General features: G+C 41.7%; 2 protein-coding genes across 2 annotated transcripts; one reads left to right on the forward strand and one right to left on the reverse strand.

The window, feature by feature from the left end:
* Positions 1-1,467: 1,467 nt before the first annotated feature.
* rabepk (Rab9 effector protein with kelch motifs) lies at positions 1,468-7,069 on the forward strand. Its single transcript, XM_076283216.1, has 8 exons — positions 1,468-1,560; positions 2,003-2,057; positions 2,174-2,328; positions 2,697-2,852; positions 3,314-3,475; positions 4,237-4,386; positions 5,134-5,283; positions 6,757-7,069. The coding sequence occupies exons 2-8, from the start codon at positions 2,005-2,007 to the stop codon at positions 6,978-6,980; spliced, it is 1,050 nt and encodes a 349-aa protein (XP_076139331.1). The 5' UTR covers positions 1,468-1,560; positions 2,003-2,004; the 3' UTR covers positions 6,981-7,069.
* Positions 7,070-9,147: 2,078 nt separating this feature from the next.
* Positions 9,148-13,824, reverse strand: LOC143122908 (endoplasmic reticulum chaperone BiP). The gene is made up of 9 exons (XM_076283906.1): positions 13,713-13,824; positions 12,564-12,713; positions 12,214-12,445; positions 11,986-12,120; positions 11,466-11,578; positions 10,986-11,376; positions 10,624-10,861; positions 10,272-10,439; positions 9,148-10,180 (listed from the first exon to the last, which is right to left on the reverse strand). The coding sequence occupies exons 2-9, from the start codon at positions 12,677-12,679 to the stop codon at positions 9,609-9,611; spliced, it is 1,965 nt and encodes a 654-aa protein (XP_076140021.1). The 5' UTR covers positions 12,680-12,713; positions 13,713-13,824; the 3' UTR covers positions 9,148-9,608.
* Between the last annotated feature and the right edge of the window lie 8,739 nt (positions 13,825-22,563).

Raw genomic sequence — 22,563 nt, forward strand, 5'->3', positions numbered from 1 at the left:
TAAAACCCCTCATGAGATGTATTACATCTAATAAAGAAAATATATTATATTAATACTAACAAGTACAAGTGCTTTTCAGTTGTATGAAATATGTATTTGTGGATTCCAAAATCACAGCACATGGCACAAACCCTTGGTCATCAGACATTCTAATGTAGAACTCAAGAGCATTGGGGCAGCCATGGCCTACTGGTTAGCGCTTCGGACCAGTAGGCACGGCTGAAGTGCCCTTGAGCAAGGCACCTAACCCCTCACTGCTCCCTGAGCACCGCCGTTGTTGCAGGCAGCTCACTGCGCCGGGATTAGTGTGTGCTTCACCTCACTGTGTGTGTGCTGTTTTTGTTTCACTAATTCACCGATTGGGTTAAATGCAGAGACCAAATTTCCCTCACGGGATCAAAAAAGTATATATACTTATATATATACAAAGATGACTAGAGCTTGTTCAGAACGTCAAATGACTGGGCAAAGATGACTAGAGCTTGTTCAGAACGTCAAATGACTGGACAAAGATGACTAGAGCTTGTTCAGAACGTCAAATGACAGGACAAAGATGGTGGAGGCATTGACATATGCTGAGAACCCAAAGGTGACATAGCTATAATGATCAAACATAGGCTACTGCATTCAAAGCTATTCATATTATGTACTTTCTGATGCCCTGCATACTGTTTTTTGAATTATTTTTTAAATCCGTCAATGGATGTAGATTAAACAAAAAACATGAAAAATTATATTTCAAGAGGGTTTAATTTTAGGCCACTTGAAACAAAGCGCTTAGCTGATTGTGAAACCACCTGTTCTTGTGATTATGGCCCTTAAAACGCAGGGCATCAGAAAGCTAATAGCCTAATCATTGTTCCTTGTTTATTTGTATCACATACTGTACCACTTTTATAATATATAAATATATAATTTGTGTTGATTTGACAGTTTGACATAAATCCTTAAAATACCTGGCATTTCTCTTACTTTTATGATAATTATGCTTTCCTCAAGATCACAATAAGAATTTTGTTAATATGATTTGTTGTGTTTCCAACAAATGGCATTTTGCACTTTTTAAAGTCTAGTAATTTATGGCCTATGTTGGCTCCAGCTTTCTCCAGCCAACAAAGCCACATGTCTCACCTTTAACCCTTAAAGGTGTAGGCTACCGTCACCAGTGACAGGAATGTTGGAAAATTAACTAATAGATTTTAGAACCTTGTGTTGTGGAACGGAATTTATGTTAGAATGTTTTCAAAAACCCACCCCTGAAGAATTCATTGGCAAAGTCGGCCAGTGTTATTTATTTATGCATATTTCTGAACCTCTCATTACATCAAGCCCTGTCAGGCAGCCTAACCCCATTGCAACATGAAGAGCTACAGCGCCCTCGTGTGACAATGTAGAAGCACAACATTGTGCACATTCCCGCGTGAACTGTTGCCAAGACAACATACAATACGTAATATACCCGCGACTCTTCATGTTGTTCTGATGGTTCTGTCTAAAGCAAATTAACTTGTACCATGCACTGTTAGGATCATTGATTTTGCCAGTTTAAGCAATCTACAGGTAAGTTTTCATAATTCCTTAAATGTATACAACAAAGACATCAAGAAATATGTCACTAGTCTTAAACAATAAACGCTTACTCCGTTAAGTTGGTGTAATGTGCGTCAAGTATGAATTCAAGCTGTCATTCAAGCTAGCATCCATAGCCAGCCACCCGGCTACTATACAGCATTGCTTAAAAATCTTAACGTTAAATCCAAATACATACAATACCTGAAGCGAATATAAAATCTGTACAGATCCTATCTACCTTAACATGCAGTAACTCCAGTCCCTAAACTAGTCACAGGCATTAGCTAAAGACGTTGAAATCTGAGGTTTTGACATCTGAGGACTTTCTTAGCTTAGGCCTATTAGGTTACTTCAACATATACTGTCAACCAATTTAAAGAAATCATGAGCTCATGGTGTGTCAACATTGTTTTTCATTATTTCCACATAGGAATGGAACTCCTTCCGATACTAGAACCAGAGGACAAGCCGCGAGATAAACAATGGTAAATTGATATTCCGTTCTTGTATCAAACCGTTGTGTTTTGGGATTTCAGTATGAATCGGAATGTTGACTGGTCGAGTAACACCACATTAAATTTTGTCATGCTGCCTACTGTAGGTATGCCCTGGTGCCCAGAGGACAAAGCCCAGGTGTCAGTGTGGGTCACACCTGTACTTTTATACCATCTGATGAGGGAGGAAAGGGGAAAATCGTCCTTGTAGGAGGCGCAAACCCAAATGGCAGCTTTTCTGAATCCAGTGTCATTGACCTAGGTAAAACAAGCCATTGAGAAAGAGTTTTACCATATCAGAATGCCTCCGTAATCTAGTCTGAATCCACAGAGAATCTTGCTCCTGATTTATTGTTTTAGTTCTGAAAGTCATTGCCGTGCAGAGATTCAGTTCCCAAAGAAGAACTGAGAACTGCAGGAACTATAATCTATCACAACTTGTCATGCCCAGTCGATAATGATAAATTAATTTAGGTCAACATGAGATTGGAAATTATAATTTTGATGAAATCTTAATGAATTGGTCTTGGCCAGCCCAAGAAAACCATGCCAGAGATACTCTTAACATACTAGTCACTCTGCATCACTTGCATTGCTCATCAACATTATCCTTTTCCTCTTTGTATTCAGAGCGTCATGAGTGGGATGTCCCGGACTGGCAGGGCTTGCTGGCTCGCTATGAGCACTGCAGCTTCTCGCTGGACGGCAGCCCCAGGAGCCTCTGGGTGTTTGCCGGAGCTGAACCGAGTGGGAACCGCAACTGTGTCCAGGTCCTACAGCTGTCAGGTAGCCTAGTTACTGCTGTACTGGCTGCTGTCTGGTAGCCTAGCGACTGCTGGCTGCTGTCCTGTAGCCTAGCGACTGCTGTACTGGCTGGTGTCTGGTAACCTAGCGACCTGCTGTAATGCCTGCTGTCTGGTTGTATGTCAGTCGGTCTCTTAAGTATGTGTCTCTGATTGGATCCATGAAAAATACACAAACACACACACACACACAAACATTACACCTATGGCACATGGTCTCTTTTTGTGTGGCGGACTGCTTTGTATGAATTACCAGATTAAGCACAGTTCCGTCAATGATGACATACTGTATGTGTTTTATGATAAGGTTGTGTGGAGAGTGTGTGGTGCTATTGTAGTATTGTACAGTTGGTGTTCTAATGGTGACTAATAATTTCTGTGTATCAAAGGTGTCTGGCTTTACGGAGGTGCCTGACATGTCGATGTGTGGTGATGTGTTTGCAGACGGTGGCTCTTGGAGAACTGTGTCGGTGACTGGAGAGCCGCCCTCTCCCAGGACGTACCACACAAGCACAGCCTGCGTTGGGGGCCGGCTCTTTGTGTTCTCTGGGGGAGATGCTGGCTCCATGCCTGTGTCTGATCCACAACTACATGTCTTTGATACAGGTGAGTCATGACAATTCCAACTGGCTTTTTTGTCTTACTTTGTTTCAGTTGAGATTTTATTGTAGTTTTTATAGTTTTTTTTATAGCCTGTTTATGAACTGGTAGGAGTACTCAAGTGGCATCTGCTGAACTTTTTACAAGACTTTTCTGTTTCATGCATCGTAGTTCCTTTTTAAAACCTGTTACTGTAAAATCCAAAACAACAATCTTACTGTTTCTCTATCGTGAATTTTACATTCATCCGCTATTGTTATTGCAAAGGTTACAACGAAATTGGTTAGCATCGCAAGCAGTGCATTCAATAAATACATTTCAATAAATGTAAAAGCAATAATATATCCAATACAATCCACACACACAAACATATTCTCACCCTGGCACTTCACACATATGTGTGTGAACGGCCCTTTACTGACTATTTCAGTCAACAAGACTAAATATGTCTACCGTAGCAGAACCTTGAAATCAAAAGACAAAAAGACAGCAGGTCTTAATAATAATCTTTATTTGTAGCACCTTTCATACACAAAATACAGCTCAAAGTGCTTTACATTTGAAGCATGTAACACAATAATAGAGAAGAGTCAGTCATTATCAGTCATTCCTCTTCGTTGCTGTGGCCGTTTATGATCCAATTAGCAACATATTAGAAATATAGGTAAGAACATGTAACACAATAACAGAGAAGAATCAGTCATTCCTCTTTGTTGCTGTGGCCGTTTATGATCCAATCAGCAACATGTACCCATATTGTTGTGCAGCTACATCGACATGGTCCCAACCTGCGACCAAAGGAAGGCCCCCCTCCCCTAGGCACGGGCACGTAGTGGTGACGGTAGGATCCACCATCTTTATCCATGGCGGCCTCGAAGGGGACAAGTTTCACAGTGACATGTACTCCCTCGACACAGGTGAGACATCGGTCATCAGCAACGTGGCCTGTGATGTGGTGTGATGTAGAGTTTTGAGTGTTTCTGACAAGGGTTCCCATAGGTCTTTGAAATCCTTGAAAATGTGTGGATTTGAGAAATAATAAATCAATTCATTTGAAAGTTGAAAGTAGACATAAATAGACACCGATCATTAAAAGTTCTTGAATGTATCTATTTTGTGCTAGAAAAGACAAGAGAGCATGTAGTCTACCATTACTGTAACAATCACATATTCATGCCTCTCTCTCTTTTGAATTGCTGTCTGTCTGATCATTCGCATTATAAACATTTTCTCTGTTGCAACAGTAATTAACCATGTCTCAAAGTAGTCCGTGTTGAGTCCCTAAACTTGAGGGAATTGGGCCAAGAAAGTTCTTGCAATGTCATTGAATTTGATGGTGTGGGACATGGATATGAATATCTATGTTATTCATATCTATGGTGTAGGAACCCCTATCAGCAGGGTAGTTTGGAATATTCTAAAAAAAGATTCTGTTCTGTAGCAATTTAAAGGTTTCTAAAATTCCATGTTGAATTCATGAACCCAGAACGCTCTGCCTGAACCCAGATATTCTTTAGAGTGTTAATTGTCAAACATTCTCATCACACCGTGTGACTTTATGTACCCGTCATTGGTCACAGCGGTGTGACGGTACCTGCTAGTGGGTAGCCCAGTCCAGTGGTGGTCTGGTCATTCAGTAAGTGAGTCTCTCTCTGGCCTATTAGTCACCATGAGATGGGAGAAGGTGAAGCCCAAGGGGGATGTTCCCTCTGGACGAGCAGCCCATTCTGCAGTGGCGCTGGGAAAGAACATCTACACCTTTGGTGGCATGACGCCAGAAGGAGCCACCAATGCAATGTACAAGTTCCAGACAGGTGAGCAGAGCACCTCACTGAGGTTGCTTGACCTTAGTGATTTTTATCATTTTTTATTACACAGCTCTTCACAATTGAAGTAGAACGCTACATTGACTTGAATGGGATTTCCCAAAATTCTAGCGGTCATTATTTTCGAGGAAAGGACCTCTGAAAAAATGAATGACCGTTGTCAATGGCAACGGAGTTTGTGCTTCTAATTCAGGTCTTTCATATCACTACGCAAGGACTGGAACTTCATTCAAAAGTGAAAGCAGACGGTTGATCAGCTGTGTTGTAAAGAATGTTTGATTCAAGTTCAGCGTGTGTTGTTGCGAACTACAGTATTTGTTTCTCAGCAAATGCCACAATGAACGGTAACAAATAGGCTAGGCTATGTAGGCTAAAGTCATATGGTGAAGAGTTTATTATTTCGTTTTGGCAAATAGCCGTGTAATAAGCGGGATAATGTATTGAATGCTGGTCATTATTGGGAAATAGTCCCTTTAGGGCGGAACAAGACCCCTCCACTGCGCGTCGGGGTCCGGTTCGCCCTGTCGGGACTTATTTTCCCAATAATGACCGGTGTTCTATACATTATCCCTTTCATGATTCACAGTTTTTTTTTTTACATTTTATATACTGACAAGACAACAAGGCAACAAGATATTTACAGCAGGGAAAGTAAACTCATAAGATCATGTGGTAGCAATACAAAACAATCATAAAATCAAAATACAGGCGTCTTTCATTTTTGAGATAAATCCTGTAAGGGGCAATTCCACTGAAAACTGTCACGTCCAACGCCAACTAAATGGCCATGGTATTTGTATGATGCGAATGATTATGTGAAACGTTTTTCATGTAAGTTCCAAGAAGAGTGAATGCTCAAATTTCAAGTAATCATCATTCACATCATACCATACCATGGCATTGTGTTTGCGTTATGGACGTAACAGTTTTGCGTGGAATTGCCCTAAGACAGTAGCCTTGGAGAACCCAGACGACCCAGTTAGCAAATCTGAATTTGCTCTGCAGGTCAGTCTGGCAAGGAGGCCATTGACACCCATTTCCAATTTTACAAAAACCCAGGAACCAATCACAATCGCTTATTCAGCATGGGGCAGGCTTGATGACAGATAGATATCAATGACAGATAGATCAACATTTCCCAGCAAATACAGCCCTTGGTGGTGGACCCCTTTTCCCACAGAATCTGCTTATCAGTAAAATCAACGACTGCACACAAAACAGTGTATCCTAAGTAATGTGAATGACACATTAAAAGTAAAAAATACAAAATTGTTATATAAGAGCAAATGATAAAACTAATATTATACTAATTAGCTATTACCTACAGTTTACACACACTTTACACACACTTCAGTTGTAAGTGTTTGAGCAGAAAAATCTAATGTTGTAATATGCATATTTTGCTGTGCAGCTGTGTGTGTAATATGATGACTTGAATGTGCATTGCTTCTGCCTGCTCAGATAAACAGCGATGGACCTTGCTGAAGTTTGAAGGGGACTTGCCTCCGAACAGGCTAGACCACTCCATGTGCGTGGTGCCCTGGTGTGTAAGAACGGAACCTACGGAGGACGGGGATGCAGCACAGGGCCAGAACCCAGAGGACACCCATCTCTGTTTCATGTTTGGGGGAATGGACACAGAGGGAGTGATATTCAATGACTGCCTTGTCACAGTTGTGACATAAACAAGAACTATACATCTGTTTATACTTATATAGAATATATATAAACCAACTTATGTAATTCTGTGTATAAATAAACTGTCACCTGTTAATATATATCTGATGTTTGATATTCATATTGATTTGAGGACAAATTATCCCATCATTAGTACTGTAGTATTAGTATTACTACGGCAAGTACTTAACAGTGATGACTAAATTAAGTACAGAACAATTAAATTAGGTTACCTAAATGTGTATACTATACCCTGAATTAAGTCCTAAGCAATAGAAATAGGTTACCTAAATGCATATACTACACCTGGAACACAAGGAAAAAAAACCCTGAAATGATGTGGAAAGAAATGGACAGATTGAGACTTAAAATTACAAATGACAACCATCAACAGATTCAAGGCATCTTACTGTGAAAATAGATGCCAATTACAAAGCATGAGTCGCACACAGGGTTCCTACGCAGTATGGAAAACCTGGAAAAGTATGGAATTTGATTTTAGTAATTTCCAAGTCTGGATAAGTATGGAAAAAAGAAACAAGGGTATGGAGAAATATTTGTGTTTCCAGACTATTGCATCTACAATACTAATCACTTCACTCAGGTCATAATGAACCATTCCCTGTTGTTTAGCTTAACTGTCTGTCCACATCATCAAGATACAATTGAATGGGGGTCCTCAGAAAAAACAATTCTACAAGGGGACCCTGGTACCAAAACCAAATTGAGAACTCCTGTTCTATGCCCTACACCATTGTGCACTGGTATGTTTGCGTAGCTCTGCTATTTTCGTCTAAAACACTGGTAGACTTTGATTTTGTGAAAGATACCAAGACATGGATACTGCATTATCTGATAAACTGTTATTGCAAACAAATAATATTGTTTATGGTGATTTCTGAGGCCTCTGCCAGTAGTGCACTAGTCTCCAACATATGTAGGCTATGCTGTATCTACAGAGAACTAAAAATGTGAGTGCACCTTCCAACACAGCACTTCCCCCAACGAAAAGTATCCAAGGGCTACCAAGTTAATAATAAACATTATTATACAGCTCTTCACAATGCTAGTAGAACGCTCCTTTGACAATGTCTAGAATATGGTCAGAAAAATGTACCGTGGCACAACTGGCTGGGGGACCTGCACCGTACGCCGGCGACCCGGGTTTGATTCCCGCCCCGTGGTCCCTTCCGGATCCCACCCTGACTCTCTCTCCCACTCACTTCCTGTCACTCTCCACTATCCTGTCGCATTAAAGGCATAAAAGCCCAAAAAATATACTTTAAAAATATACAAAAAATAAAAAATTTACCGAAAATTTGAGTATGAAAAAAGTATGGAATTTTGAAATGGAAAATGTGTGGGAACCCTGCGCACATAGTGTAACCTGTGTTATTTGACTTAGAGGCCCCATTCAGATATCAGGGATGAATAACAACCCATGTTATATGATTGAGGGGCCCTATTAAGACATATCACATAACCTGTTTTTTAGACTGACGGGCCTCATTCATGTGGGGAACATAGTGATTTCATACGTAAACTTGAACTCGAGGGCCCCCTAAGCCAGATAGGCCTGTTCAGTAAACCATCACCCAGAGCCTTATTGGCACTGCTAGCTAGCTTGCTAACATGCCAACTGGTGCAATATAACCAGCAATGTTGTGCTGTGAAGGTTGCTTTCCTTTTTGTGGTGTTCGTATCTGGAACTACATAATAATAATGCATATCCTGGATGGCTGCTAGGCATCATCCTGCATATGACTATTTGCTTTATTCAGGCGGCAGCCATTGTGTAAACTAAAATGAGGCTACAGGGTACACTGAATATATCATTCATGCATTTTCGCCACCTACTGGCATAGAACACAACAATCCTATGGTTTGTGTACCTTGTAGCCTCGTTTTAGCCTACAATGGCCACCACCTGAATAAGGCAAATATAGCCTACCATAAAAATGGTGAAGATGATGGTACCAAATGGTACTAAAACAAATTACTTGATAAAGGCATACCTCTAATAAGTTAATTATTGTCTTAATTAGATTGTGTCAGCTAAGTTCAGGTGTGAGAACTCTTGCTTGTTTGCTCCTCTCCCATTATAGGTCTACAGTGACTGCAGTGTTCCTTCATTGAGGTGACACATGTGAATGTGTTTAGGAATCAGAAATTGACTCAGGAAAAGTTTTTTTTTTATTATCAAACATGTATTTTCATTTATTTCCTGTAGAAACAATTTTCTACAATGGCCAGATTTCAATAAATAAACTGTAAAGATGAAGAACATGACTACCCACATGCCCATAGAACCCGGCTACCCCCTCCCCGCTAAGCCCACCCGAGTGAACCCCGTTTCGGACTGCCTCAGAACAGCAGTAAGCCTCGATCCAGGCTGACTAAATCTCCACTCGCGAGTGAAGAGCACACTCCGCACTTCTCTACCGCTCCAAAAAGTCTTTTGTTTAGTTTTTTTTGCAGAGGAGATTCTTGTTGGTCTTGTCCTCCCTTCGACCTTTTCCTCACAATTGTCCCTCGTTCCAGTTCAATATGTACACCTGGACCACTACCAGAGAGGCCAGGGCATCAGGGAGAACAGTGTGTGTGTGTGTGGGTGTTTGGAGAAGCAGGAACCACGCCTACAATTCATCCTTCTCGTCCTGCTCGCCTTCACCACCCTCCTCAGGAGGAGGTCCACCTGCGTTGCCGTAGAGCTTGCCAACGATGGGCTGAACAACCTCCTCCAGCTCCTTCTTCTTGGCCTTGAATTCTTCTGTGTCGGCCTCCTGGTGGGACTCCATCCATTCAATCTTCTCCTCTACAGCTTTCTCGATGGCTTCTTTGTCTTCGTCAGACAGCTTGCCACCCAGCTTCTCTTTGTCGCCTATCTGGTTCTTCAGGGAGTAGGCATAGCTCTCCAGCTCGTTGCGGGCGTCAATGCGCTCCTTCAACTTCTTGTCTTCATCGGCAAATCGCTCAGCATCATTCACCATCCTCTCGATGTCCTCTGGAGTCAGACGGTTCTGGTCGTTGGTGATGGTGATCTTGTTCTTGTTGCCAGTTCCCTTGTCTTCAGCAGTTACACGGAGGATACCGTTGACATCAATCTCAAAGGTCACCTCAATCTGGGGGACACCACGGGGTGCTGGAGGAATTCCAGTCAGGTCAAAGTTACCCAGCAGATGGTTGTCTTTGGTCAGAGGGCGCTCACCTAAGGAAATGAATGAAAGAGTCTTAAAACACATCTTGTCAAGGCGAATTTAATATCTTGCAACAGTCAGCTGGAGGAAATCGGAGCGTACCTTCATAGACCTTGATGGTGACAGTTGGCTGGTTGTCCGAGGCCGTGGAGAAGATCTGAGACTTCTTGGTTGGCACCACGGTGTTCCTGGGGATCAGCTTGGTCATCACTCCTCCAACAGTCTCAATTCCAAGAGTCAGGGGGCACACATCCAGAAGAACCAGGTCGCCTGTTAAGACACAACATGTTTGAGTTTATGGATCAGTGCCGCCTTCATATGTTTCAGACTAGTGGGTGCATTAATTCGCCTGGCAATGTTTGTTATTTAAAGAAATTAGTGGCTTTTCATTATATGACAATGTATTATGATAATAATTTAGTAGTAGTAATAACACAATAAGGTATTCACATACCTGTATCCTCCTCTCCAGAGAGCACGCCAGCCTGCACAGCAGCTCCGTAGGCCACAGCCTCGTCAGGGTTGATGCCTCTGGAGGGCTCCTTTCCGTTGAAGAACTCCTTCACCAGCTGCTGGATCTTGGGAATACGAGTGGAGCCACCGACCAGCACGATCTCATCAATGTCAGGTTTCTTCAGGTCAGAATCTTCCAGAACCTTCTGCACTGGCTTCATGGTGGAACGGAAGAGATCCTATAAAGAGACAAAAAACAAAAATTAGTCAGTCACTCGACTCAAAAATACTTAAATTGTCCATACACTGCTCTGACAAACGTCTCTTAAAGTGTTGGCATGTTGAATATAAATATCGTCTTACCATATTCAGCTCCTCAAACTTGGCACGGGTCAGGGTTTCTGAGAAATCTTCTCCCTCAAAGAAAGACTCAATCTCAATACGTGCTTGATGTTGGGCAGACAGGGCTCTCTTGGCCTTCTCAACCTCACGACGCAGTTTCTGAACGGCACGGTTGTCTTTACGCACATCCTTGCCGGTCTTCTTCTTGTACAGCTTGATGAAGTGCTCCATAACACGCTGGTCGAAGTCTTCACCTCCCAAGTGGGTGTCTCCGTTTGTGGCCACGACCTCAAACACGCCATTGTCAATAGTCAGGAGGGACACATCAAAGGTACCACCACCAAGGTCGAACACCAGAATGTTCTTCTCACCGCCCTTCTTGTCCAAACCATAGGCAATGGCAGCTGCCGTTCTGTGGATGAAAAGTAGTCACATTTAATATCTCTTCAAGATAAACGTAGAGCCAATTTAAACACGTATGCTCTCAGCTGGTATACTTACGGCTCATTAATGATCCTCATCACATTCAGGCCGGCGATGGTTCCAGCATCCTTGGTGGCCTGACGCTGGGCATCATTGAAGTAAGCAGGAACAGTGACCACAGCATGGGTGACCTACAGAGACCAGAATAGTTTTGCATTTAACAGATACCCTTTAAAATTAAAGAAATACCATGGAAGAATTTATGTCTATGCCCCTTGGGGGTCAATATTCAAAGACTTTTAGTGGCAAGATGGTACCAGGTTAGTCCAAATGTGTTTTGATCCTACCTGTTCAACAATGTTACATAGCGCAATGTGTAACATTTCATGCGTGTATCAGCAATTCTTAATTAATTATTAACTAAGAATTAAAAAAAAATATTACCCATATTGTAAGTTAGTGTAGCATCAGAATGAGTTTCAAGTTGTTATTATACGGTGAAAGAATTGCATTGTGTCACTTTAGCTCATTCCCTACATAATTCTGGCAGTCTTGTTTAGTAGATGTGGTGCAGTAGTAGAAGCTGGTGCCCATTTACCTTCTTTCCCAGGTATGCCTCAGCGGTTTCCTTCATCTTGGTGAGAACCATGGCAGAGATTTCCTCAGGAGCAAAGGTCTTCATCTGGCCCAAAATGTCAAGCTGGATATGAGGCTTGCTCTTCTTATCAATGACCTGGAGGAGGATACATGTTTATGGTGAAATTCACCTCATACAGTAATGATGAAACAGATGGGATATGAATAATGAGGTGCTTGGAAAGCTCACCTTGAAAGGAAAGTATTTGATATCCGACTGCACAGCGGAGTCGCTCCAAGTGCGACCAATCAATCTCTTTGCATCAAAAACGGTGTTCTCAGGGTTGGAGGTCAGCTGGTTCTTAGCAGCATCACCAATAAGACGCTCTCCCTCAGCGGTGAAGGCCACATAGGAAGGGGTGATTCTGTTACCTTGGTCATTGGCGATGATTTCCACACGACCATTTTTGAACACTCCAACACTGAAAAAGACAGAAAGCACCGAATCACCAAATCTGAAATAATTTCACCATCTCCTGACAAACTGAGCCATTAAGACTAAAAGGCATTAAAAAAAAAAAAAAAAAAAAAATATCTTACCAGGAATAGGTAGTTCCAAGATCAATCCCCACCACTGTACCAACACTCTCCCTCTTGTCATCATCATCGGCAAAGACGGTGCCGAACACCACTAGACAGACCAGGAGCAATCTCATGGTTGAGGCGTTTTGCTTAGTCTAGTCAGGAAGTCTGAAGAGAAAATGGCAAAAAAGACAACTTAGTATTGATAAGACCCCTTCAATTCAAACATTTGTAAGCAGCTCCCAATTTCTGTGTGGTCGACGTGAAATGACGTTTGGAAGCTTAACTTTAACGTTACTATGATCTTGAGGAAAAACCATCACGGAGATGAAACTGTGTTGCATAAGCAACAACTTGGCTAATTTCACTAGCTTCAATATCATTAGCGTAACGTATTCAGGCATGCCCACAGGCGCAGGATACCTTAGCGTTAGCATTAGCTGTTAGCTAATTGGGAAACTACACATCCAGAGCAAAAAATCATGCTCGCACTTAGTCGATTAATTTGGCATCCGACACTTACTAACGTTAATTAGTAGCCATAGCAAGGTACTGGAACTCCTCCGTCGATGCTAAGTCAGCTATGTTAGCTATATTGCTAGCGAAGAGGCAAAATTGTTCTCAAGCTAAAATGGTGATGGGGTGGAGTTCAAAGATGCCGGTTAAATGTGCCAAGTGGCCATGACTCCGGCGTGCCTAACACAAGTAGTTAGAGCAATGGAAGTTCATGCCCAGTAAGACTATGAAATGATGCAAGTGAGCATAATTTGCTGACATTATTTCACACGACTGTTACGTTACCCAATTAGCCAAGATTAAGATGTTTAGAGTGACTTAACAGGTTAACACAGCACATTTTCTAAATTCGCTAGGAACCATTTTTGTAACATAACATATTCGAAAGCCAGCAACCACAATTTCGATTAGCATGCTATCTTTGACATTGTTCTTATGACAGGACACTGAACAGTTACCTAAATGTTTCACTGCGATAATTGAAGTTTAACCTCACAAGCTGCAAGCAGTTTCATCAAAGGTGAGGTTAGCTTATGGCAGCTAACGTTAACGTTACCAGTGCGTCCTTAATACTAACGTTCTATTGTTATGTTTCATTTAATGTACATAGACAGAATATGCTAAAAACACACACTACATGGGGAAACCTACCTTTCTGCTAATTATCCCAGGCGAATCACTTGCTGGAATTACTTGGGTAGCTTGACACACGTTTAAGCAATTCTTGATGTCCTCCTTTTGCACTGTACATTTGCTAAATGATACTGAATGAATGATGTCGTCTGTATTTAAGCAGTGAGTTCTTTCCCGTCGTGGAGGCTTGCTATTGGTGGCTGAGCAACTTGTTGGAAAGCATTCATTGGTGCAACCGTGCCCGCTGGCTGCTGCTGATTTGCACACGTACTAGTCATACTAACGTCACCACTAACCCATAAGTATTACATTGTGATTGGGTAACGTGGCTGTCAACCAGACAGCCTCGTACCCAATTATGTGAATGCCGGTACGCATATTGTGCAAAAACGTAAGCCTTGGATAGTGTAATTATATATTTAAGGAAGAATTCAAGTCAAAAATGCTTTGCTTTGATAACTTCACTAGTCTTACAATAAGTTATCACTGTTCGTTCAACTAATGGGATAGCGTGTCAAACACGCCAACAGGAAGCCATTTAACGATATCGCCCATTGACCATTTGACCTGACAGTAGTGAAATAGGCGATATATTAGGCTTGAGAAGGTGCTCCAAACACCAGCTTGTTCCTTGGTATGACAGGAATGAGAAAGAAAGCTCTTGTCGAGGTGAACAGATGTCAGTAAAGTCCGATAGTCATTGAATGCGGTTGTAGCCTGCAGCATGTTGATCTTTACCGGAATTCAGATGGTTTGCTGGAAGAATGCAAACACTTTGGTTTGGCTAAGTTACCTTATGAAAATATAGCCTATAGGCCTATTTGAAATAGTGTCGTGACCCATTATGTCCATATAGCCTGTTCAAATGAAAAAAACGTAGACCTACTGACTATCATATAATGACAGAAAATTGTCTTGGGTTTGAATTGGATAACACATGAATGTGCCGTAGCTAGGCTCACTGACTTAAGCCTATAACAACAGGCTCTTCATTCAGTCAGTATGAATGAGAAGAGATGTTGGGACAGGGGGTTCACTGCAGCTTGGGTGGCTATGTATTTGTTCCCTTCCCATGAAGGCTACCTGATACCAGGAAGCGAAACTGACCAAACTAATTAGGCTACTAGAGAGGGAGTAGCCTCATGAGCGTCGTCTTCCACGCAGGTTGGCTGCAGCTATTTGATATTTCCAGGGGAAGTGATCACTTTGGTGCCGTTGTAATGAATTGTCATTAATTTCATCTATTCATTCATTAATACATGTAATTTTGCGTAGGTATTCAACATTTTTAGCCTACCCTGAAAAGACTGGACATGTGATTGATAAGTCAACTTATGAAGTTTTATTTCCAAATTCATAAAACATTAATGCATAAATGTTAGAATGCAGTATGCATAAATAACAGTGCAAGTGTGATATGCTCAGTGATCTCAAAAATAACCATTTTCTTGTTCTTGAGGATATCTTCAAAACAAACTCTGAAGCCAACATTAGATTTTTTTTGTTTAAGTAGCCTAATATGATGACATATTTACTATTCTTATTGCAATGCAAGATGGTCATTATAACACTGCTAAACAACGAATGCAACAGGGGGCCAAAGTCGGACTCGAACCATAACAAAAATACTGTGCTTTACATTCCTGTATTTACTGGTGGTATTCTAAAAGGAGAATGAGAAATATGTATGGTCCTTGTAACATTGCTATAGCAAATCGTTTCATAAGACTTTTGCACAGTATAGGCCAGGGGTGGGCAAACTTTTTGGCTCAAGGGCCACATTGGGTTTTGAAAATTGGCCGGCGGGCCACACAACCCCCCCAACGACGCACGCCTAAAAAAAAACATTTTTTTATAGCCTATAATTTAGTATGAAAAGTATTTGTTTTAAAATACTGCTAATTTGTTTTAAAAATACTGCTAATTTTATGCTGTTTAACAAATGTATAAATTGTACACTATCGCTTTAAGACAGTCGCTTTAATTCACGTTTATTTCTCAATGATCTTCTGCCTGCTCCACTATGGCTAGTGCTGTACCTACGGCTGGGCCCTCTCACAGTTTTTAAATGGTCAGTAGTGGGAACTACTGTTGCCTTCATGATTTCCTTTTAAAACTTTCTTATAAGGAGGAGATATCAATTATCAACAATCACAAGCCAGCTGGAACCTGCGGCTCTCTCTCCCTCTCGTGAGTGCAGACGCGTTCCCAATTAAATGGATTGCATATGTTCACGTTAGATCTGCTGCAAAGGAGATAACTAAGAGTTAACTTAGTTTAACATGATGTTATCTCTATTTAACATGATGTTTTGACATTGACATTGTAAACGTTATCTAAGGAGAGTGAAAAGCAGTTTGCAGTAAAGCTAACCAACGTCTATCGCAGGAAAAAAATAGCGAGCAGCCTGATAACTAGCCTAAATGAAATGCTCGGCGGGCCGGATGAAAGTGCTTGGCGGGCCGCATCCGGCCCGCGGGCCGTAGTTTGCCCATCCCTGGTATAGGCCTATCTGATTTTATTCCCTGTTATCCACTTAAACCTAGGCCACTACCACCAGACAGGCCAGGGCATCGGGGAGACCAGTGTGTGTGTTTGTGTGTGTTTGGAGAAGCAGGAACCACAATTCGTCCTTCTCGTCCTGCTCACCTTCACCCTCCTCTGGAAGAGGTCCACCTGCATTGCCGTATGTTTGCCAATGATGGACTGATTCTGAACAACCTCCTCCAGCTCCTTCTTGGACTTGAATGCCTCTGTGTTGGCTTCCGGGAAGAACTCCATCCATTCAGTAATTTCCTCCATGGCCTTCTCGATTCTTTTTTTGTCATTGTCGCCCAGCTTCTCTTTGTCTCCCACCTGGTTCTTCAGGGAGTATAGGCGTAGCTCTCCAGCTCGTTGTAGGCATTGATGCACTCTTTCAACTTCTTGTCTTCAAGGAAAGATGGAAGAATTAAATCAAGCAATAAGCCCGGAGAGGCTGTAGGTTAGGCTACACTGATTTCACAACAGCTAAGTGCCTAAAACCCCCCTTAGCTGTTGTAAAATCAGTGTAACCTACAGACTCGAGTGGCTTATTGCTTTTCTAAAAGTGTTACTATACTGTATAAATACCTGATGAAGTTCCATAAAGTAAAGGTACAGCAACGAGAAATGTAACGATTTATTTATAGAATATTCTATTATATTATATTCTTCCACCAAGAAATATATTTGTTTGTATTTAATGTATTTATTCTATCTGAATGGTTGCAACAAACAACGTCGAAAGCAGTAATAGCACAGTAATCAAAGTCAAAGTCAAAGTCTGCTTTATTGTCAATTTCTTCACATGCCAAGACATACAAAGAGATCAAAATTACGTTTCTCACTATCCCACGGTGGAGACAAGACATATTTTACCAATTAAGTCCACAGACAAACATAACATTCAAGTAAACAATAAAAAGTAAATAAGAAGGCACATAAAATGAAGAAATAAGAGCAGCAAAATTGGGTTGAAATTGTGCAATTGTGCATAGACAGTCAATATAATAGTGCAAAAGTCAGGCCAATAAATGGCTGAGGTAGTTTTGTTTGACCTAAGTAAGCAAGTGGCATAGTGGTGCAAGTTATGTAAGAGCAGCAGAAGTGTGTTGTGTTTTCAGGACAACAGGACAAGAACAACAAGTTGCAAAGTGTGCAAGTGTAGAAGTGGAGTAGTGCAAGTGGAGTAGTGCAAGGCAGCCATTGTGGGTCCAAAGTCCAGGATGTTATGTAGCTGAGGGTGGAGGGGAGAGAGGGGGGAGAGAGTTCAGCATCCTAACAGCCTGGTGTATGAAGCTGTTGGTGAGTCTGGTGGTGCGGGAGCGCAGGCTTCTGTACCTCTTCCCAGTAATATAGAACGAAATGTGGTCAAGGCGTATTTTTATGCTGCATTTTACAATTATGGCATTTTATAAATGGCATCGAACGCGATTCAGCCAACCACAATCAAGGACCAGACTATCAGTTTTAGAATGTGATGTGTTGACCCCAATAGTCATGAAATGCATGCAGAAAATCATCCTACCTACTGTCTGCACACAACTGGACCCATACCAATTTGCATACCTGCCGAAAAGGGGGACAGAGGATGCAGTGGCATGCCTTCTCCACTCCCTCCTTCACCACCTCCAGACTCCCCATAACTTCGCCTCAGTTCTGTTGTTGACTTCAGCTCTGCATTCAATACAATCCAGCGCCATCAACTCATCAAGAAACTACAGCACCTGAATGTCACCCCTCTCCTCATCCACTGGATAAACAACTTTCTCAGTAACAGGCCACAGACAGTGAAAATAGGGACAACAACATCATCAACCATCATCACCAACACTGGAACCCCCCAAGGTTGCGTACTCAGTCCCTTCCTGTACACACTTTACACAAATGACTGCCAGAGTTCACTACCCAACCCCACTTACTACAAATATGCAGATGACACAGCCATAGTAGGACTACTTACAGACAACAGTTCCATCACAGCTTACCACCAGTCCATCACGCATGCATCGAAATCACCCCCTGGACTCACTCACATCACCATCCATGGCCAACCAGTTGAACAGGTCAGCATTTTAAAATATCTTGGTCTCACCATTGACAATAAGCTTAACTTCAATGAACATCACACAGAAACGTGCACAACAGAGATACTATACGCAAACTAAGATCACTGTATGTTGCCCCCCATCTCCTTCTGCTACTCTAAAAAAGCATCATCCAACCCCTTCTTGAATTTCCCCTTGGGGATCAATAAAGTATCTATCTATCTATCTTCTACTCTATTGCTCCCCCTGTTTCATCACTAAATGTCACCAGCAAGAACAAACTCATTAAAATCTCACACTTAGCATCCATACAGCTTCCCACCCCCAGCCTCACTGATGCAAATGACACAGCCACCACACGCCTTGCCCGCACCATAGTAAGCAGCCCTGACCATCCCCTGAACCAGTTCTTCACCCTACTCCCATCTAGGGATGTAACGGTATGAAAATTTAACCTCACGGTTATAGTGACCAAAATTATCACGGTTTTCGGTATTATCACGGTATTTTTAAAAGTGTGTTCAATATGTTCAGAAAGCACTGATAGGCCTACACAAGCTAAAATAGTTTCAAAAAGTGTCCCGTTCATGTTTAATTGGGTATGTGCTTATAGCTTAACTTACCCTAACATTATTTGGAGGTTGCTATTACTGTTATCTGGATCCAATGAGTGAGAACAGGCTTGGAATTTCACCATTCTGGGAGCAAGGCCACTTGGCCTTCAGTTGAGCATATTTGGTGGAGGGCACAAAGGCCACATGTTAGGGCACCAAGGCCAAAGTTAACTATACAGTAGTAGGCTATAAAAATGATCAAAGTTGTATAGCCTATTTACTGCAGTAGACCTGCATCACTGTATGAAACATTACAAAAACATGAAACATGACATATTACATAGAACTGCAAATGATCTGATCATCTAATATTTACAGATATCTAGGCTATATTTAACATTTATTTTATATTTGGCCTGTTATGAAATCATGTATTGAACAATTTAAGCACAGTTCAGCTTTAAGAAACTCAAATAGCCTAGATGCATGCTTAGCATTTTGTGATGTACTTTCACAAACTCTTAGTCAGCTGTCCTCTGATTTACCGATATCTAGGTGATATTTGTAACATTTATTTTGTATTTGGCCCGTTATGAAATCATGTGGAACAATTTAAACACATTGTAAAACTTAAAGCCCAAATTTGGAGACATCCATGCATGTCGAAATTTACTGCAAATTCAAAACTGGATTACTCTGGAACGGCTAACTGTACAGGTGACTGCTTTACATCTTTGTGTTCGGTAAGGTCTGCTGTTTATTCTGATATATGGTTTGTTATGTGTTAAACGAAAGGTTTGTGAAGTATTTCACCGAGAGGAATGGGTAGGGTGATGGACGCAAAACCTTCAGTAGAATTTATGATTAAATTGAATTATATTATTTACTTTTCTCGCGAACCGTTCACCATAGCAATTCGCGGCTAACATCGTTTAAAAGCTGAGAAAAAGCTCTTTCATGTGATACTGATGTCTGCGTGATAAGTAGGCTCGTTCGCGAGTAGTTCAACTGAGAAGAATGGGTGAATTTAGACGCACTTTCTTTCTTGCGCTGTCACTTTCTCCACTGCATAAAATACTAAATGAATTTGCGCTGTGAATATTTTGACAGGCCATAGGCTAAATAAAAATCGCTATTAGTAGGACGCAAAGCAGGATATTGAAAGAAGGGCACCAAGGCCACCGTTGCTTGTAAACCTCTGATTTTCAAAGGGACATCACGGCCAACGCAAGGGGCAACGACGTGGCCGCCGTGAAATTCCTACCCTGAGAAATAAAACTTTAGGCTACTGTGCTCTTCTGATAACGTGAGTGGAATGGATTTAATGTGGACGCGAAGATAAAAAAGAAAAACGCAGAGCGGCTAAATGATACAGTGCAAGTTTTGCTGTGAAAATGTTCCGCCTTTTAAAATCAGTTGTAGCCCAAGGCCATAGTCATGATGTCAACATTGGGGGGGACCAAATCTGTGGTGGGGTCTGAGGGACCCCCAAACAGAATTTTAATACATTTCCTACCATGCAAAAATATTATTAAAAATCACAAACAAGTCGTTAGTTAGGTCAGTCAATTAGGTTATTCCAAACTTTTGACGGACATAGGCATGGCATGGATGGATTATGAACCCCTGGACACAGATGCACCCCCCGGTGAGTTTTGTGAAAAGAGAAGGGTGGAGAAGAAGCAACTTCACACAGAGGCTTGGGCTTCAGGGCCCCCTGAGCTCTTGGGCCCAGTAAGCCCATTCAGTAATCCATCCCTGGACCCGTGACTCCATTTGTGTTCAAAAAATTCAAACTAGAGTATCTTATGATAACCTCTATATTACACAGAATGTGGTTCTTTGCCTTATTACTTACACATGAAGATTTTTTTAAACTAAGGCTTAGACTCATAGGTTTGGAGCCTAATAAGATTTTGTCTTTTAATTTAGATTATGCTGGCGGCTAATCACACCATTTTAACGTAGTTTGAAAGGGACAGGATTCAGGAATAGGCTACTAAGACAGGCCCCTCTTCTGTCTGACTCATATTACCATGAGTCAGACAGAAGTTTGTTCTGTCTGACTCATGTTACCCCTGTATGCATTATAGACTGGCTTCTGACAGAAATGACGTTTTGTGCCAACATGTAGAAACACTAGGCCTACTACAGCGTTTAATTGGTGAATGGAGGTGCAAATTCCTTTCTTTGGTTATTGTCCGCGATTCACATTAACTGTAGGCTATCACGTATTGTAAAAGTTTTTTCCAACTTGTGTGCCGTCGCCACATTTGATCACGTTTTGCCTGCATGGATGCGCGATTGAGTGCGCATCTAAATATGCAAGATGCAACAATCATTTCTAAGAGGCCTATACACGGTAATTTCTGGCATTACTACTAGCCTATGAATGCATTATTTATGTTGAAAGACGTGAAAGAAATGACACAGGCTTGCACAAATTCATCATTTAAAATAAAACGTTTCACTTTCGCTATCATTGCGAGAATAGGCTACAATATGGAAAATGTTCCCTTTCAGTCTGCTCGGCTCCAAACATGTATGGGATTTCCTTAGCCTGTGCTACACCTTTCCAAGAAGTTTTGTGAAAATTGTACCGGTAGCTTTTGCGATATTGTTGACAGCCCTACCTCACCGCAGTAGGGTGCAGTAAATGGAAGCTTTTGAATGCGCACACCACTAACGAAAAACGGAAAATCACCAGGACAAACCACTCAGGGGTGTAGGCTACTCTGGAACCAGAGGTCACTAATTTGTGCGTTATTTACGTTTGATTACATTTCAGATGCGTGTTGGTTTCCTGTAGGCCTAGTATAGCGCTTTATTCTTTCTTTATTTTTCTATGTCCGTATATTGGGGGGGACATTTTGGTCATATTTGAATATAGACACGTCCCCCTCAATGTCTATGGTGACTACGGCCCTGTTGTAGCCTAATCCAAATAGCAGTTAAAACCATCAGTTGGACAACAGAATCAGTAGGGTACCAATTTTGCTTCATTGTACCAGGCCTACTGTATGTCAAAAGCAGGCTCGGATGAAGCTGGGAAGGATTAAACACACGGTTTCAACACCGTGGTAATCAACCGTGATAATTATGATATTTCAAAAGAAAACGGTAATTGTTATCGTCAACATTTTTATCACGGTTTATCATTATACCGGTAATCGTTACATCCCTACTCCCATCTGGCCGCCGATACAGAGCCCTGGACTGGATAAAAGCGCACTTTAAGAAAAGTTTTGTACCCTCAGCTATCACTGCACTAAACCAGAGACTTTCTAATGAGGAGACACAGCACTCAAAAAATCCTCCATAGAAATGCATGGGGCTAGTTTGTAACGCCAATATGTCTACACATATCCCACCCCTTCCTTGGCAAAACGTCGACATGTGAATACATTGAGCCAATCATGTGGTGTGATGTGAATACATTGAGCCAATCATATGGTGTGTTGTGAAGACATCTTGCCAATCACGTGTTGTGAACTCGCCGCTGGAGCAAGATTGGTGTCGTGAAGCCTTGCGCACGCGCATTTCTGCTGAGTAGGATGCCCGATGAGTGCCCAAAAAGCGTTGCTATATGGCCGCCGAGTGGAGGGACTTGCCTAAAAGGACTTTGATTAAACAAACTCCTGTGACAATCATCCATCCCCCCTATTCTTTTGTGTTTAAGTTTGTCTGCACTGTCCACCTTTTGCTTGCATTGTGTTGAGGAGGGAGGGAAACTAGGTGTGGGGGGAG

Source organism: Alosa pseudoharengus, unplaced genomic scaffold (genome assembly GCF_046254945.1).
Source record: "Alosa pseudoharengus isolate Yale_2024_CS ecotype anadromous, Long Island Sound unplaced genomic scaffold, YU_APseudo_1.1 YU_APseudo_1.1_scf_14, whole genome shotgun sequence".
NCBI classification, from domain to species: domain Eukaryota; kingdom Metazoa; phylum Chordata; class Actinopteri; order Clupeiformes; family Clupeidae; genus Alosa; species Alosa pseudoharengus.